The sequence below is a fragment of the Bos grunniens genome, chromosome 5 (assembly GCF_055505025.1).
Source record: "Bos grunniens cultivar Pamir isolate PY7600 chromosome 5, Bosgru_T2T1.0, whole genome shotgun sequence".
Taxonomy (NCBI): domain Eukaryota; kingdom Metazoa; phylum Chordata; class Mammalia; order Artiodactyla; family Bovidae; genus Bos; species Bos grunniens.
The window spans coordinates 26,805,391-26,822,733 of NC_141169.1; the positions used below are offsets into that span (position 1 = coordinate 26,805,391).

Here is a 17,343-nt window from a genome sequence, read left to right on the forward strand (position 1 = left end):
TTTGGGTGGACAGTATAGATCTCTGGGACAGACCAGTAGGGCAGTGGAAGGGAACTGAGGACCCTGGCAGGCTGCCCAGGGCCAGGGACCACTCCCTAATGGAAACCCCCAGCCCCACTTCCCCCCTCCCAAGGGGTTGCAGCCAGACCTTGGTGGGTGCCTCTTTCCTGTTTCTCAGCCCTGCCCTGCCCTCCTCCACATCTGCCAGCCTCCTAGATGGCTGTGACCCAAGGGGTGGACTCAGTGGTTCTGCCCTCCCTTGCCTGCCTCCCTTCCCTCTGGGCACCACAGGACACATCTGGATAGTTGAAAATCAGTTTATTGATGGGTTCTGGACTGGGTACCAGAGCAACCGCCCACGAGCAGAAACCAACCGTGCATCTAAAGAGGAGCCAGCAGAGTATGATCTATTCTGTTCTGTTCGGGTCCGAGGGTTGGAGGAGGGAGGAACTGAAGCCCCCAAGGACTTAGTCCATGCACTCTTAGGAAAAGCCAGAAATGGCCCAAACCTTCTTTTAACCCCTAACTCATGGTTAAACTTGGTTTCCACTTAAAAAATATTATTTGTATTTGATTTTTATTGATGAGTTACAGAGGCCCCAATACCAGACAGGGAAGGTACAAAAAAAAAAAAAAAAATACCTTGACTCCAAATACAACCCCTCCAAAGTCATTCTTTCCCAACCCTTCTGCCTCCTCAAATCTACTTTAGTGCAACACCTGGGTTGGGACAGCCTTGACCATGGGTCCTGTTCTTGGGGTGGCTCTGGCATACCCAAGGGTAGGCCTCTGGGCTCCCTTTACCCATTCTTGGCTGGGCACTGCTTCCCGAGCCCTCCTTTAGTTCTGGCCAGATCTTAACTAAGGGCAAAGAGGAGCTAGACTGGAGTTTTGCTAAAGAGTAAGCTGCAAGAAAAAAAAATCTGTTGCTTTTCCTCTTTCCTCTACCCCTTTTTATAGGGTGAACTGGGGCCAGCGTTTTTAATTATAATGATGGGGAACTATGGGCTATGGCTTTTATGGGGTTCGTGCTCTCCTCATTAAACTCGAATTTATTGGAGGCAAAATGCTCCCCAAACAGTGATAGGAACTGGCAAGAAGGAGGTGAGAGGTACCCCTATCCCTTGCAGAGGTGTGGATGACGGCTCAGAGTCTCAGCCCGGGCTTTCCCCACTTTTCCCCAGGGCTGTGCTTCCTCCCCCATCCTGGCCTCCAGGGCGCTGTGGGGCCCAAGCCCCCAAGGCACCGCAGGGCCGACAGTGGGGAGGGGGTGCACTTCCTGTGAGGAGACAGCTGTGGGCCTGAGCACTTGAATTTGACCACCAAAGTTTATTCCAGGGCCACCATAAAAGTGAGCCAGGCGGCTGCAAGGAGCTGCTGGCGGCTCGATTTCCTTGAAACAAAAAGAAAGGCAAGAAAGAATGTCAAAGGAGTCGATGTTCAGGAAACTGTGAGATCTTCCAACAGAGGCTTCTGAATATTAATATTCATCTCCCTAAAAGTAAGGCACAAAGTTCAAAAAAATGTTTTTTCTAGTTTTGGTCTGACTTTTAATTTTTCAACAGCTTAGAAAAAGTCCCAACAACAGGAGGTTGCTACTGGGGTCAAGGAGAGAAGGCCGTGGTGGCTGAAGTCAGGAAGATATTGGTGAGCAAAAGTGCCCAAGGCATGGGCGAGCGGCCTCCCTGCCCAGTCCTAAGTCCAGGCCACCCTGAAGCATAGGCTAGCCACCTGCCCTGGCCTGCATCCCTGGGCATCAGTGCTTTCCCTGAAGTGAGACCCCAGGTCACTTTCCAAGAGCCTTGGGCAACCTCACTCCTCAGAGTGGAGGTGGCTGGCTTTCCCCTCATCTCATGGGTGCCTGTAGCCTCTCCTACTGGAGACCCAGATTTCACCTGAAATCCTCCTCAGCGGGGCCATCCTGCCAGCCCCACTGAGGCTCTGGGTGGCCTCAGTCAGCACTGTCTGCCTGCATGGCGGCCAGCGGGCGGCTGCGGTCTGGGTAGCTGCCTCGGTACTCTGGCCAGGGCTGCGACAGATACTAGCACCCTTCCCTTCCACACGCAGACATCAGAAGCGGCTTCAGAAGGGCAGTATCTTCGGATCCCAGCGCAGCACCCCCCACCCAGTACTGGGCCCCCTTGCAGCTTGTCCACCTCCTGCTGAGGCTCAGGAGAGAGTGGATTGTGGTCGGGAAAGGGGCCCACTCCCACAGATCAAGAACTGGGAGGAAACCTCAGGTTGGAGCAAGGGGGCCCTTAGGGCTCTCAAGTCTGTAAGATCAGTCTCTATAGAGTCAGTAAAAAGATAAGCAATCAGCACATGGACTCCCTCCGCGGGTCTGAGACTGCCGGGCAGGCAACGGTTGCATCCTTTTGGGCACAGCTCTCTCCGTTAGAGCAATGCCACTGATTTTAATAATCCTTTTAGTGTGCTTGGGGATTTTCAGCCCAGCAGTTTATCCTGCATCCCTGGACACCTCACACCTCCAGCCAGGGAACTAGAAAGGAAAGGGACTGCCAGTTCCCAATACTCATCTCTCCTCAACCCAAGCCCAAGGTCCTAACTCAGGTCACCTAAGAGGACATGCTGCTCCGAGGTTCCTGTGGCCTCTGGAGAGGATAAGGGGAGGGAAAAGGGCAGCCCCTCAGCCCCCGCGGCCCCACCCTCTTTCCTCCGCGGAGGGATTGTCCTGGGAGGCTAGCAACGCGACCCCATTTCTCCCCATAAAAGTCCCATTTTATGAGCCAGTTTCACTGGCCCCCTCAGCAAATGCTCTAAAATGAAGGAAATGTCTTAAAAGCAGTCTGGAAACGGAGTCACAACCACTGGACCTTGGTCTCCAAATTCAGCTGCAGCAGCACACACACACAAAATGCCTTTTCTAAGCAGGATTGCCCTGCCCGGCCACCCACCACCAGGATCTCCGACCTCGCGGCGGAGCGGAGGCCGGGTTGGCCGAAGCCGCCATTCCCCGGCTTTAGCGCCTACTTAGGCTCGGACCCAGTCCGCGCAGATCAAAGTGAGCTCGCGGCATTTTTATGAGATCAACTTCAGTGGCTCTTTACTTGTAATCAGACGCCTGGGTAGAAAATGCAAAAGGATACAGCCCATCAATCCAAAAAGGAAAGGGAGAGAGAGAGAGAAGGCGTGGGGTGAAAAAATTCAGGTGACACGTAGCAAGAAGATTTGGGTCACCCACAAAAAAGACCCTTTGCCTGCAGCAAGAATGGTTTGAGGGTCTGTCCCAGCCTCCAGGCCCTGCCATTTCTCCCTGATTTCAGGAGCCAGGAAGCCTGACTTGCCTGTGTTCTGAAGCCTGGTCCAAAAGCTTCCACACTGTGGACCTGCCATGGGGGCCGAGTGCGGCCGCTTGCATTCCCTTGACCGGGCCTGGAAGTCGCCTTCTGCTCTAGATTCAAAGTATGTCCCATTTTGCTGCTCCCCTTTCAGCGGTCTCCGTGGTTCTTCTGTCACTACAGCCAGAAGTTGAGTTACAGGAAGATTCGCCAGAGATTTATCGCCTGGCCCCAAACTTGGAGAGCCTTGTTGTCATAAACAGCCATCTATTGTCTAGACTTTTATCTCGGGGTATGGATCATGCATTATTGAGGCTCAGGAGACTCGGGGCTGACTATGTGGGGTGTGTGTGCAGCCCCCCTGCCCAGTAGGGGCTCCTGGTGGGTAGGTTTAGCAGGGGACGCAAATGTGCATGTGCCTTGGGAGCTGGGCAGGTTCACCTGAGTGTCCCAGGGTGGGAGCTGGAAATAGGGAAGGACTGCCTGTGCCTGGGAACATTCTGGTACATGTACTTGTGTGTTGGGTGAGAATTTGTCACGGTATGCTTTGTTTCTGGGGCATTTTAAGTGTTCCTGTCTGGGATTTTGCGGGTTTTATTAACCTGCATCCGCTTGGCCTGTTTATGTCTCTTCGAAGCAGATCATCTGGTGTTTTTCAATTTGGGGCCCATTGTGTGTGTGTGTGTGTGTGTGTGTGTGTGTGTGTGTTTAGCTTCTCCGAGAAAAAGGGTTTGGGTGATACCTTTCCAGTTCTTTTCCCTCAGATTCCTGCACCCACCCGAAATCACACCTCAACCTCTGCCTTCACCACAGCATCTGGCCCTGCTCCACTCACTGCCAGTCCCTTGTCTCCCCAGTGGCTACCAATTTTCTGTGGCAGGCACAAAATACATTTTTGCAGGATAAGGTCTGGCTATCTCTGTCTTTCCCACATTAGGGAAAAGTCCCAGCTCCTAATAAACTCCCTCCCTTCCTAGGGCTCCCTTTCCCCGGGCTGAGGGAAACCTCAGAAAGGGCTTCCCCAGTCCAATTGGTCCTTTAAAAGTACTCTACACAGAACTCTAGAGAGTGCCAGAGAGGGCCTGCCGCTCCTTCCCTGGGGCTTCCTGGCTTCAAATGTCCTTACCCTGGCCACCCCCTCAGCCCCCAGAGCCCAGGCAGTAGGAGGCCTGCCCAGATTAAATGTCCATAGGAGAGACACTTATCACCTTAGAGCTCAGGGTCAGAGGCTGTTTTTGAAAGCCAGGCTCCTTTAACACCAGCAGAAATAATCAAATCCTCCCCCTTTGTTTTTCATTATCAGAACACAGGGTGGGAGGGCTGCCGGAGGCGGAGGCCTGGGAGCTTCCTGACCACCCTCACTGCTCCTGGCTGCTCCCACCTGGACCCCAGGCCCCACTTCAGGTTCCAGAGAGCCCTTAGGTGCCCTCAACCAGGTAGGCCAAGTGGGAGGGGGCTGATCCTAGACGCTGATTTTTCAGTTAAGAAGGGTGTAGGTGACAACCAGAAGGGATTGTGGGGCATCAGGTTTAACCAGAAGGCCGCCATCAGGGCGTCCCTCCCTTGGCTATTAGAATTCCCATGTAATAAGCAATGATTAGGCCTAAAAAGGGCAAGGTGGACGCAGAGCAGGCAAAAACAGAAGTCCTAGATAGAGGTGAGTCCTTCACAGACACCTCCACGCCATATTCTCTCTCTCTCCCCCGCCACCCTCTCCTAGTGCTATTCTGGTACCCTGGAGGGACCGGGCCAAGGATTCCACTTCAGGCTCCTCTCTCTGGCCGCCTTTCTCCCCTGAGCCCGCCCGCTGCCCGCTGCCTGGGCCGCCGCGGCGGCTCCGGAACTCGCTTTCCCTCCGGCCCGCCGGCTGCGGCGCCGCCTCACTCCGTCTGTCTCTGCCTGACTCCTTCCATCCCTGCCTTCACACCCCGCCGCCCCCACCTCTCAGACCAACAGACATCGAATGCCCTTGTCTCTCCGTACCCAAGGCCTAGGCTCAGCCTGCTCAGCGCTCGCGGATCGCCGCCGCCCCACCGGGTTCTTGCGCTTCGCTCCCCGTCCCCCGCTGCAGCCTCCTTCTTTGCTAGTTGCTGGGTTCAACCGCTTCTCTCTCTCACTTTCCCGTTTCTCCCCAACCCCTTTCCGCCTCTGGATGTGAGAAATAAATAAATCCAAGTCCCCTGCTTCATCAGCCCTCCCCACTCTTGCTGCCTCACTTCCCCTCCTCCTTACCGAGTGTACCGCCTTGTTTTCGAAGGAAATCTGAATAGTCAGACATCTAAGCTGTAAATGAACTTTTTTTCTTTGTGACGGCTAATTTTCTCTCCAGTTCTCCGTCCCATTCCGCTTCGCGGTAGCATGAAAGGGATTTAGAAGTCTGCAGTATTGGGAAGAGGGAGTGGAGAGACGGAGCCCAGAGTTACAGACGGTGGCGAGAGATACGGAAGACGGAGAGATACCGAGAGAAAAAGAGGCACTGGGGTGGGGAGAGGGAGGGAGGGAGGGACGGAGGGAGGGGGAGGGGGCCCCAGCTGGCGGGAGCGGAGCCAGAGAGAAAAGGAGAGAAAAGTTTCCCGGAGTCATCATTAGTTGACTTCTGTCCACTGCTTCCCCCAGCCGGCCGAGCTCACCCCCAATAAAGGAAGGAGGGGGGTCTTTATTTTTTTTTTAAGGCCCCTAAGACTCCAGTGTTTACAAGACCAGAAATGCCACGGCCACGTCCTGGCAGAAAGAAAGGCTGAAATGGAGGACCGACGCCTTCCTTATAAGGTACGATGCTAACTTGACCTTCACTTTGTCATGGCGCCCCCCGCCCACCCAGACCTCTGCAGGCAGCCAGGCAGCGCCCAGGCGACCCTGGCCGTTGCCTCCCTGCTTCCTTTCTTTCTCTGTCAAATGTCTCTCCTTTTCTCCCCCCCACCCCTCACTTCCTCCTTCCCCCTCCTCTCCCTTTCTTCCCCTTTTCCTGCCCTTTGTTTTTTACTTTCTTCCTTCCTTTCCCCTCCCTGCTGTTCTTCTTTCTCCCCCACCCCCCTTTCCTTTGACTCATTCTTTTGATTCTTGCCTCTGGTTTCATGGCTTCCCTTGATTCTCTTTCCTAGCCTCTCTGATGCAATCTCATTCTCTCTTCTTTCCTGATCTTTTGAATCTCAGAAACAGGAAATAATATTTTCAATACTCTCCCATCCCCACCCCAACTGACCTCCATGGCCCTCGCCTGGCTTCTGCCCCCATCCAGGTATCCCTGAGGAAGAAGGACCAGGAAAGAAGGCGAGTTTGGGATCAAAGGGGCTTCATTCTGGGCCCAGTGCCCACCTGAAGATGGCAATGAACTTGGAAGACTGTCTTCCTTTCACTGGCCTCACCTGCCAGGTCTGTGACCCTAGGGGTCTTGAACTGAGGGTGAAGCTCTTGTTTGGGGGGGGCGGTTATAGGGAGAGCAGAGACCTCTGCTCTTGAGACTTAGGGAAATGTTTAAGGAGTAAATTGCTGTTTACCTTTCTCTGAGCTTTCAGCCTGTAAAATCCTAGATATTTCACTTAAGGCATTTGGGGAGGGAATTTAGAGAAATAGGGATTTGGATATTCCCACACATAAAAATAGAAAAGAGATAGATTATTCAGGCCTTTCTGCTTTGCTTCTTGTTGCCTCCCAGGCTCCAACAAAGCCTCCAACATTAACTCTAATCATATCTTGTGTGGCTATAAAATAAATGATATTATGGACACCCCTATAATTATCTATTATTCGCTTACTTGTGATAATTACAATACTGGATGAGGCAGGTTTATGCAGACAAAGTAAAGCCAAGGAAATATGCTGAAAAATGAAAGTGAGACTCTGTCCATTCTTGAGTATGTTTCAGAATCTGTAAGCTTGCCAAGGACCTCCGTGGTTTAGGAGTAGCCGTCTTGTAGGGGATGGGTCATATTGGGAGACCCTACCACCTCCTTTTCCCCTTACACCCCCCTCTCCTCCTCCTCTGCACAGACACCAGAGAGGATCAGACCATCAAAAGGAAATGCTTTCTCTCACCCCCTACAATTATCCGGATAATTGCATGAATCCTTCCTTGAATACTGCTGGGTAGTCAGGTTGAGATTTCAGCAGGAAGTGCAAGGGACGGAATTCCAAAAGGGGGAAGCTGAGAGAGCCTGCATTCTTACATTCCTAGACTTTATAGTTCTGTCTAGTATTACATTGTTTCTTCAGGCAAAGATCTTGTTTGCCTTCAGTCATATTTCTCCCTTCCCCCTCCCTTTCTCTCTCTCTCTCCACCCCCCCCCCTTTTGGTCCCTTTAAAGTAGATTCAGATCGCTCTCTGCTCCTAATAGATGACTGTAAAACTAACATTAATTCCCCCCTGCCTACTAATATCAGTATCTCTCTGTTCAGTATCCACATTGGTGAGAATAAAGAGAATTAAGTGCTGCAACCCAAACCAGCAATTACATCCTTTTGGGGGGAGGGGAATGTTTTGTTGCTGTTTTTGTTTGTTTGTTTGTTTTTGTTTTCCTTTGGGCTTATCTAGGGGTGTTTACTCTGCTGAGAGATAAGCAGGGGTATCTGTAATATTATTTTTACAAGCTCATTGGGGCCTGAGCCAGTATCAACTTGGTAGAAAAAGCAAGCTTGAAGCCAGAGAGCGAGCCTAAGGAGGGAAGAGAGCGCCAGACGGAGATGAAAAAGGACTACGCAGAGAAATGCGGGGAAAGGAGAAAGCGGCAGGTTCCTGAACAAACGTGGTGGAGGGCAAGACAGGCTCTCATGGACAGAGGTTTATGTATCTTTATTTTTTTCTAATTTTTAAAAACTTGAGGCTTGATTTTAAAAAGGGAAAACTCAAGAACGGGGGAGGGGAGAGGGACTTATTCGAGTCACAGCGTTTCAACCCTAGAAGGGAAAAACACTGGATACACTGGATCCTTGGTGATCTCAGTCTCGGGTCACCTCGATCCTCGGTCCTACATCGCTCTGGCTCCTACATCGCTCTGGCTCCGACCTGCTGCTGCCCCACACACCCTTGGGCTGGGCCCTCGAAGTGCCCCTCATGGCCACCAGGGCTTCCTTGCTCTTCTTATCATCTCCATCTTTATGACGAGGCTTGTTAACAAGACCTTCGAGCTGGCCACCTACATCTATCTCCGAGGCTCAGGCAGGCTCAGCCAAGCAGCGGAGGGTGTGAGGAGTGGTGAGGCACTAATTAATTGATTCCTTTGGACAGTAAAATATGGCCGCATCTACAGGAACCCATTGACTCAAAAACAGTATCTGCTGGGTGTGAGTGTATTGTCTGTCAAAGAATTTTTCCGTAGGCATGTGTCAGATAGTCCCGGATTTTTAGCTACTAAAGAAGGACCCAAGTGGACCTAATTTTTAGGGGATCAAATCAGAATTTGCTCAGCCCCCCAAAATGCTTTAAGTTATCACTGCCTCTGGAAAAGCATTGGGAGTGGGTTTTGTTGAGAAAAACTTGGGTTATGGGATAAAATTTCCCAGTTGCTTGGATAGACCTAGCCAAGATTGAGGTTGGAAACTGGAGTCCAGGAGCTGTGCAGGCCAGAGTCCTCTTCCTGGTTGGCCGGGCAGAGTGGGGCTGCTATGGAATTATAGAGGACCATAGAAGACAAGGTCCGGTCTTTACTTCATTCTGCTTCCTAGACTTGAATTTTGAAAGTAAATTTTAAAAAAGTTAAACAATTCTCACCCTTCAAGGAGCCCTTGTATGCCCAGCACACACTCAGAACCTGCCTGTTACACACCTCTCCTGGCTGCTGCACTTCCCTAACTGGCAACCCAGAGTAACTGGATATTTAAAGTAGGTCCAGAAGAACAAATGCTAAGATAGAAGGGGTAAAGTAATTAGACAATGCTAATTCCATGCAGGCATGACTGTGCAGTTAGACCCTGCTGCAAACAGGACTTAGGGCTCAAAATATAGACCCTGACCTCAAACAAGAGAGGCAACAGTTAGAGACAGGAGACCACCGATATAAATAATCCATGTAGATATAGAGGGGGGTTGAAAAGACAGAAATAATAGAAAGTATGGAAGGATAGAAAAGAACTTCTGCTGATGGGGAATGTCATTGCTAATGTTTGGGCTTCCTCCTGATACTGTTTTTAATGTTGGCAGAGAAATGTGTACTATAAATACAATACTATGTGAACCCAAAGTATGTACTTCAAGGTATTTGGTACACATACAACATGTATGCAAATGTAATTCACAGAATATATTTTTCATGTACTGAGTTGGTATGCATTTTGTATATATATAATAACATGATATATTTTCCATGAAGCTTTAAAATGTGGATATATTAATAATAAGACATAATACTATTAATATCTAATATTATAATTATTATCTGGATGCATTGTCCATGTACTGATTTTATATGGCTTTTAGAGTGTATATACTCATGTATCTAAATAGGTGCAGGACTGTACTGTCCCTGTGCAAGTGTACTGTTTATACATGTAAATGAATTTTTATATATGATGGATATACATGCTATATGTAATCTTTTTTCAGGAGGTTGCTTTCCCATACAATAGATGAGTGCCTACGTTTGTATATTTTCTAGAGATATATATTTTCCATTGCCAGAATGTACATGTAATATAGATCTCTGTGCATTTTAGACTGTTTCAATATGTTGGTTATATGGGCAGTATGTCCAGGCGTACATTTTGTGGAACATCTTTTCCCTGCTCCGAATGTGGACTATCTTTCACAGGGAGCTTTTCTAGCAGGAACTGCCAGTGAGTTCCATCCGCACAGTCCCGGTCCTTGAAGTTCTCCACTCCAGATCATGAAAATTGATAAACCAAAGGCTTGTCTCGGAGTATCCACGAAGCGACTCACGCTCAGAGAGGAGAAGTCACCCCCAGGCAACAGGCTGGTCGCACTGCCTAAAGGTTCTCTGTGTTTGATCTCTTCCAAGCCTCGGGTGCCAGGCTCCGGCGGGGCAGCACAGGCTTTATTTAGGAGCCTGAGGCAGATCCGCCGGCGGTGAGGAGCCCGGCAGGAGGGCCGGCCGCCTCTGTGCGGACGCCGCGTGCCCAGCAGAGGGAGGACACTTGGGAGAAAGGCCTCGTTCCCGCAGCCTGGCAGCGTCTGGGACTCAGGCTGCTCTTTGAGGTCACCCACAAACCCCCGGAGCGTGTCCCCGGGCTGGGGCTCGGGGCTGATCAGCTGGGCGGGTCCGGGTCTTGGCGGTCTCCGCGGGTCCGGCCAGCAGGGGTCATCCCGTCATTCGCGGGGGCCGGCGGCCCTCGGGCGGCGACTGGCGCTGTTGGTTGGGCTGGCAGCTACATGGGGCGGCGGGGCCGGGGCTGGGAGGGGCGCCGTATTTCCTCTCCTTGGGATCTCGGGCGCCCAGGATCCAAGGTCGGGTCAGGCGCTCGGGGAACTGGACCGAGGTCCCGGAGCCCTGTCCGCCGGGCCGGGGCACGGAGCGCTCCGGACGCGGGGCGGGGAGCGAGCGGCCAGGCGCCCGTGTCGGCCACCAGCGGCCGGCGGGTCTTTGTCTCGGGGATTGGAGCGGCGATCGCTAGCTCGGCGCCGGGCTGCGGTGGTACGGGGCGTTCGGTGGCGGCGGGCCCGGGACGCACACTTCCCCGCGGAAAATCGGCAGCTCCTTCTTGACGGAGGCAGACACCGTAGGGCTGCCGGTCGGGCCAAACACTCGGCGTATACGCGGCGGTGAGGTCCTCAGCCTGCAGCCCACCTCACGCTTAATTACGCTGGAACCTTCGGCGCCTCCGTGTCCCCGCCGCGCAGAGAGGGCTGGGGGCTCCGGTATGCGTTTCCCACACGGGTCGGGGGCCTACAATCCTCTCCTACTTTCCGGGTAATGGCGGGGAGGATGGGCGGAAGCTCTGGCCGGTCCGGAACACAAGGTCCTGGGGGTTTGTTTTGTTCGAAGATGAGGCCGGCGGTCCCGGCTTGGCTCTGGGTCTGTGCCATCGATCGCGCCGGGTTTCCGGCTGCATTAGCATCCGCAGAACCAGGGCTGCCGGCCCATCTTCCGTCCGTTCGATAGTGGCTTAAAATACTCTAGCTGCGTCTACTCAGCGCAAGGTGTAGAACTGGGTGATAATCAGGGCCAAATACACAACTTATTTGAATGGTATAAGCTTACACATACACAACAGTGAAATTATTTTTTACCGGAGTTATCCAGATAACGCTCCCCTTTTCCTGTCCCTCAAGACCCAATTACAGACACAGGATGCTTTGTCTTAAATCAGTGGAGTAAATTGTAGTTTGAGGGCTTAAACCAGACAAACAATTGCAAAATAGATGCAGTCTTTGCCCAGATACAGAGCTCAACTGCACCCTGGGTTATTTAGGCTGTGGCTCCAACCATGACCTTCTGTTTGTCCAGGAGAGCCAAGGACTTGTTATTTAGCCATTGGGAAGAGGTTATAGTGTTTTTTCTTCCCTGACAGCTTCCCCAGTTATTAAGTCTCCGGGGCCTGCATAGACAACACCCAACAAGGAACCTTTTCTCTCAGATCTGCACTGTCTCTGGGAATAAATCAAGGGAATAAGGTGAAGGTCAGTTATTCCTGACCTTCCTTCTTTCCTGTTTAGCCAGAAATGCTTTCTCTGTTAATTTCCTGTATAGATGAGGGTAGTCTCTTTGGGATTTAGGACCCTCTCCCCCAGCCTTTATTTAGACCTAAGGGCAGCAATCCAGTCCCTCCCCCCACCCACCTCAAGGCTTCCAGACGCTATCCAGCCCCCACCCTCCCCTGAACTCTGTGGGCCCTTTATATGAATACCCCCAAAGTTTGGGATCTCCTTCCTGCCTGAACCCCTCAGATGCACACTCAGCAGGGGATTGGGGCAAAGGGAGGATGGGATTTGGTCTGAATTTGGTACTTTTTCTAGTTGCAGGAGTAAAAAAAGGAGGAGAGAAAGAGAAAGAAAGATTTCAGGGCAGGAGGCCTGGCTCAGGAGGCTGAACTCTATGGGGGCTCCTGCCATTCTGGAGCAGGCCCAGGAGGGTGGAGGGGTAATGTGGAGAAGACTCGTGACTGGAGCCTGGCTGTAAGAAAGGGAAACGGGGACCAGAGGCTCATGGGTGCTGGAGGCAGAGGGAGGGTGTCCCATCATCCATAAGGAAGGAATGAGGTGGAGGTGCAGAGGATCATGGGCCCAGCTGGGACTAGACTCTGGCCCAGACCCGAGCCCCTCTCTAGCATGACCTGAAGGGGACCACGGCTGACAGGGATGGAGCCTATATCACCGGCTTCAAGCAGTCTTTAGTACCCTGTCCAGTCATCTGACAGTGCACCAGATGTGCTCTCACAGTGAATCCACAGAGCTAGACGTGTGGACCCACCAGCCTCTGCCCTATACCCCATGGCACTCTCACCATCCCATCTCCTACCCTGGCTTCACTTCTTGGAGTTCCTGCAGCTCAGACTTTGTTTCTGTGGTCCCACAGGTAGTGTCAGCCTCTCCCAGGCTGTCCACATGATTTGTACAACCCTGTGACTCCTCAGATATCCCTCTCCTCCCCACTCATCTACCATCCCTCAATTTTCTTTCTGCTAGTAATTGCTTGGGACTGGAGATGGCAGCTCATCAACAGATCTTGGTTGATTGTATATTTTTGTTGCCCATGCAACCGGCTCTTCATTATTGTAGGTTTATTATTTTTATTATTCATCTGAGCTGGAGAAAATAAAGTGGGTGAACAGCTAGGAGGTTGGGGATCTCATTCTTTCTGGGCAGTGGAGACCATGTGTAGGGAGCCAGTTTAAATTTTTTTCTCTCAAAAAATCACATCATCATACCATCATGTTTTAATTATTATTAATATGATGAAGCAACTCTGTACAAGGACAATATAAAGGGAAAACGTGCTAGAGACAGACATCCGCATAGGAGGGCACACTACAGAGAGCTGGGGAAAGAGGGAGAAAGGGCATATACCCACAAGGGTCACTCTAGGTACCAGCAACAGACACAGACGAGGACACAGAGTAACAGACGCTCACAAAAGTCAAGTTTAAAGCGACAGGAAGAGAATATTGCATATCTTTGTTCCCCCACCTCTGTTGGAGCATTCTGGTATCTCTTCTCTATTAAGCTGTAAGAGTCAGGCTGGAGTGGTGGAGCTCAAACCCAGCACCCCAGAGGCCAAGAGGTCACAGGAGGGGCTCAATGAAGGGGTAGATAGGTGACCTGGCAAAGAGGGGAGTGCCTCACACCCAGGTCCAGCCCACAGAGGAGTGCGAAGATAGCTGGAAGCCTAGTGATTTTTTGTGAATTTGTACATAGGTTACTGTTGGTGGGGAAATGTGTCAGGTGCCCAGTGGGGGATGGGGGTATGTGATTGTACAGGCTACTCTGCAGGGCTGAATTTGGGGTTTTGAGTCTGCCCGCTTGCAAATACAGTCAGGAGAATGGTGGAGGCCCAATGGTGTACTGGGCAGCTGTGCCTGTTTGTTCATGCCTCTGTACAATCTTGTGCAGGGCCTTGAAGCTGGTGGGAGAGTGCGGGGCCCTGTGGATTGGCTTTCCAGGATGTGGAAGGAGAGACTCTCCCCAGGTGGGAAGAACTCCAAGCAAGCAGCCCAGTTTCACACCATCCAGGCTGGGTTTAACTCCCATCATTTCCCCCCACCCCACCCCGCTTCTCATTCTCTGCCTCCTGGCAAGGCTGGGTCAGCAGATGGGAAGATGAGGGACTCTCACCAAGAGGAATAAAAATGAGTGCAAGAAGGCAGGCCAACTCCCTCACTGCTTCTCTTTCCGAAGCCAGCCTGGCATCTACCCAGATGGGGGTGCGCCGCGGCGGAAGGGGGCTATGAAAAGGCTCTGGGCGGGTGAAGCCACTCTCTGGCCTACAGTGGGTTTGGGGGATGTGCCCTTCCCTCTCCTCTGGTCCTCCTAATCCAGGCTTCTCGGCCTGGGGGCGGAGGCACCGGATCTTCAGACAAAAGGCGAACATTGGGGAGCCGGTGGAGTGAGGGGTGGGCAAGAGAGAAAGGAGTTGGGTGGGGGGCTGCAGCGCCCACCTCCTTCATTGTCACCAGCCTGGGAAACCCGGGCTGAGCGGGGGCCCTCTGCGGCCAGTAGCCCCTTTTAGGGGCGGATTCTCCTCCCGCCTCGTAAATTATCCTGGTCCAGCCTCCGGCTGGCCGTGACCGTGAACGCCAGCAGGAAGAGAGGATCTGCTGCGGCTGCCAGAAACTCTCTGGGCCAATCAGTGCTGCGCTTCGCAGCTCCTTCTTTTACAGCCTCCCGGGTTTCCCAAAGAGCCAGGTGGGGGTCCCTGGGGTGGCTACTGAACCTGAGACTGCGTCTGCTCAGCTCTCAGTTCCCCTCTTGCAGCTTCCGGTCCGCAGCCGCCTGGACGGCAGGGAGAGTGGATGGCAGTACACCTGTCAGCGAATGGGCGCAGGGGCCTCGGTGCAGGGGGCTGAGGACCAGGAGCACGGTTGGTGCGTTCGGGTAGCCTGCTGTAAAGGGGACCTAAGGCTGATGATCGCCCCATCCAACAGCCGGCTCAACAAAATGCTCATGCCTTCTCGTGCCTTTGCCTGCTTGGCGTCCAGGCCTGGAGGACCCAGGCCCCAGCAGACTTGGGCACTGCTGACCATTCTGTTCTCTCAAACCACACTTCCTCCTATGTTTCCCCACTTCCTCCTGCCCTCCCAGAGCCACCCTGACCCTATCCCCAATCTCTGCTGATACTCCACTCTCGCTCCCTCCTCTTGGCCAGTCCTAACCCAACAACTGCAAGCTCTGAGAGCACTGGTCCCACTGTCCCCACCCTGGCCTATTCCTGCAGGCAAACTGACCAAAGACCATGGAAGGAAAATGATGGGAGGGGGTGTCTTAGTCACCTTGCCTCCAGATCCTCAGCCGGAGGCCCAAAGCCCCAGTCCCCGGGGTCAAACTAGCCCCTCCCCAGGGCCTCAGCCTTCCCTTCCCCTACCCCCTACCTGCAGCTGTGGGCTTCTTCTCTCCCTGGCTGGGTTCTTCCCTTGTCTCTGGGACTTGGCAGGGTCTGCTGGGGGTGTGTGGGAGGGAACCACGAACAAAAGAGATAAGAGGATGTCCGGGGAGGACCTGCAAGAGACGCCTGGCGTTCTAAGCGGGGACTGTGTCCCAGGCAGCACCCCCTGTTGCTGTCCGCCAGAGACAGGCTCAGTCTGGGGCTGGCACCCGTGTCTTGGCCCCCTAAAAGAAGGAGAGAGCTTGCTCCCTCAACAGAAGTCTTTTCTTTTTCATTCTGCGGTTCTGAAACCAGATCTTGACCTGCTGGTCACTAAGATTCAAGCGGTCTGAGAGTTCCCTCCGGCGCTGCCGTGTGATGAACTCGTTCACCAGAAACTCGCCCTCCAGCTCCGCCAGCTGCAACTTTGAATAGGGCTTGCGCTTCTTCCGTGAGCGGCTGTGGATCGGGTACCAGGGCGCTCCTGGGTGGAGACGAACCAGCAGGGTTGACCAGAGGACCAAGAGATGACAAGCCCCGTACCCTCGGTCCTTCCCAAGCCCCTTTCACCTTGGCCTAACAACCCACGCCAGGCTCTTCCTCTCCTGTTTTGCAAAGATTCCCATCCCCATCAAGTCCTCAGCCTTCATCAATCTCTTCTTCCCCTTTCACTCTTTTCTCCTGGCCTCCCCAACCCTACTTCTCAGTGCCGCATCCCAGAACCTTCTAGATTCTTATCCTCTCACTTCTCCTCAAACCTCTTTTTCTCCAGGATATCTTGGCCCCTTCCTCTCACATCCTCCAGAATGGAGTCCCTGATCAGTTAGAACAGACATGAGCTAGTGACAAGAGTAAACCATATCCACTGGCCTTTCTTAAAAAAAAAAAAAAAAAAGGAGGGAATGGGGCCCTGTGGGAAGGTGGAAAGAGAGACCCTGGGCAGGCAGGGATCATGCTCTGGGTCCCCAGCCCCCAGGCCTGGAAAAGTCTGTCAGAATCCCCGGTCTCCGGAGCTCCCTGCCCCCTCGGCTGCAAGCCAAGCAAAAAGGGAATCTCTCTAGTTCTTTTATGGGGATATTTACATGTTTATAGGCCTCCCCCTCAACTCTTTTTTTTTTTAAAGAAGCGCTTTCTCACCACACAGTCTGTCACCCTAGGCGGCCCTAGCTCAGTCCTACACTGCCCGCCCGAGTGAGACGTCCCGTCCGGAGTGGGCCGAGGTCCTTACCGCTGGCCGCGAGCCCGCCGCCGGGGTTTAAAGGCGATACCAAGCTTCCGGGGTCGCCCGCGCCGGCGCCCTTGTTGCCCTCATTGAGCAGGGACGAACTGGAGTCGGATTCCAGCGACTGGCACGAGGGCGGGTCGTGCGGGGGTCCCGCGCCGCCGTCGCCACCGCCGCCGCCTGCCGCGTAGTCGTACTTGAAACCGAGCGCTGGCGGCCCCGACGGCTCCAGCGGCAGCAGCGCTGCCCCGGGCCCGACTCCTGGGCCGGGATCGCGCCCGCGCTCCTCACGCTTCAGGCCCCCGCCGCCCTCGGCGCACGGCTCGCGGTAGTAACCCTTGCTGTCCTCCACGCGCGCCAGCTCGCACGTGCGGCCAAAAGGAGGGTTGAGAGACACCGGGCTGCCGAGGTAGGGCTGCGGGTAGCCATTGCACGGCTCCGCCGACGGCCAGGGCAGCGAGCACACGTTGTCGCGGCGCGGGTAGGACAGCGAAGGCAGCCCGGGCAGCTGCGCCCCGGACGCGCGAAAGTTGGGAAAGTAGAAGGTGTCTCCCGTGTGGATGTTCACCAGCGGCCCCACAAACCCGGGATTCAGGAGATTATGCTCGCCCATTTCCGCGGGGCCCGACAGGCAGCTTCTACTTTATTGCTATCTGACATTAAACATAGTTAAACCTGCACCGGCCACCCATTGGCCGTCCGGCTCACGTGGGCGCCGCCGCCAGGGGGATGGGTGGGGACAGAGAATCCCCCCACCCTGCACCAACTCCAACTTCCCCCTTCCCCAGTAGAGGGGGGTGAGAGTGAACGAATCGCGGGGTCAGATTTATTCGCTGGTTTCTGGTTTTTAAAAAAA

The 17,343-nt window shown here is 53.4% G+C and overlaps 1 protein-coding gene and 1 long non-coding RNA gene across 4 annotated transcripts; one reads left to right on the top strand and one right to left on the bottom strand.

Moving 5' to 3' along the window:
* The first annotated feature begins 4,600 nt into the window (after nt 1–4,600).
* Nucleotides 4,601–9,946, top strand: LOC147371483 (uncharacterized). Of its 3 annotated transcripts, none has more exons than XR_015163536.1 (4): nt 4,601–4,735; nt 5,629–6,068; nt 6,538–6,671; nt 7,887–9,946. It is a non-coding gene; the product is annotated as an uncharacterized LOC147371483 (long non-coding RNA). The 3 variants fall into 3 exon arrangements; XR_015163537.1 differs by having other exon boundaries at nt 4,663–4,956; XR_015163535.1 differs by lacking the exon at nt 4,601–4,735 and having other exon boundaries at nt 5,109–6,068.
* Nucleotides 9,947–15,019: 5,073 nt separating this feature from the next.
* Nucleotides 15,020–17,157, bottom strand: HOXC12 (homeobox C12). The gene is made up of 2 exons (XM_086399011.1): nt 16,494–17,157; nt 15,020–15,749 (listed from the first exon to the last, which is right to left on the bottom strand). The coding sequence occupies exons 1-2, from the start codon at nt 17,098–17,100 to the stop codon at nt 15,511–15,513; spliced, it is 846 nt and encodes a 281-aa protein (XP_086255137.1). The 5' UTR covers nt 17,101–17,157; the 3' UTR covers nt 15,020–15,510.
* Between the last annotated feature and the right edge of the window lie 186 nt (nt 17,158–17,343).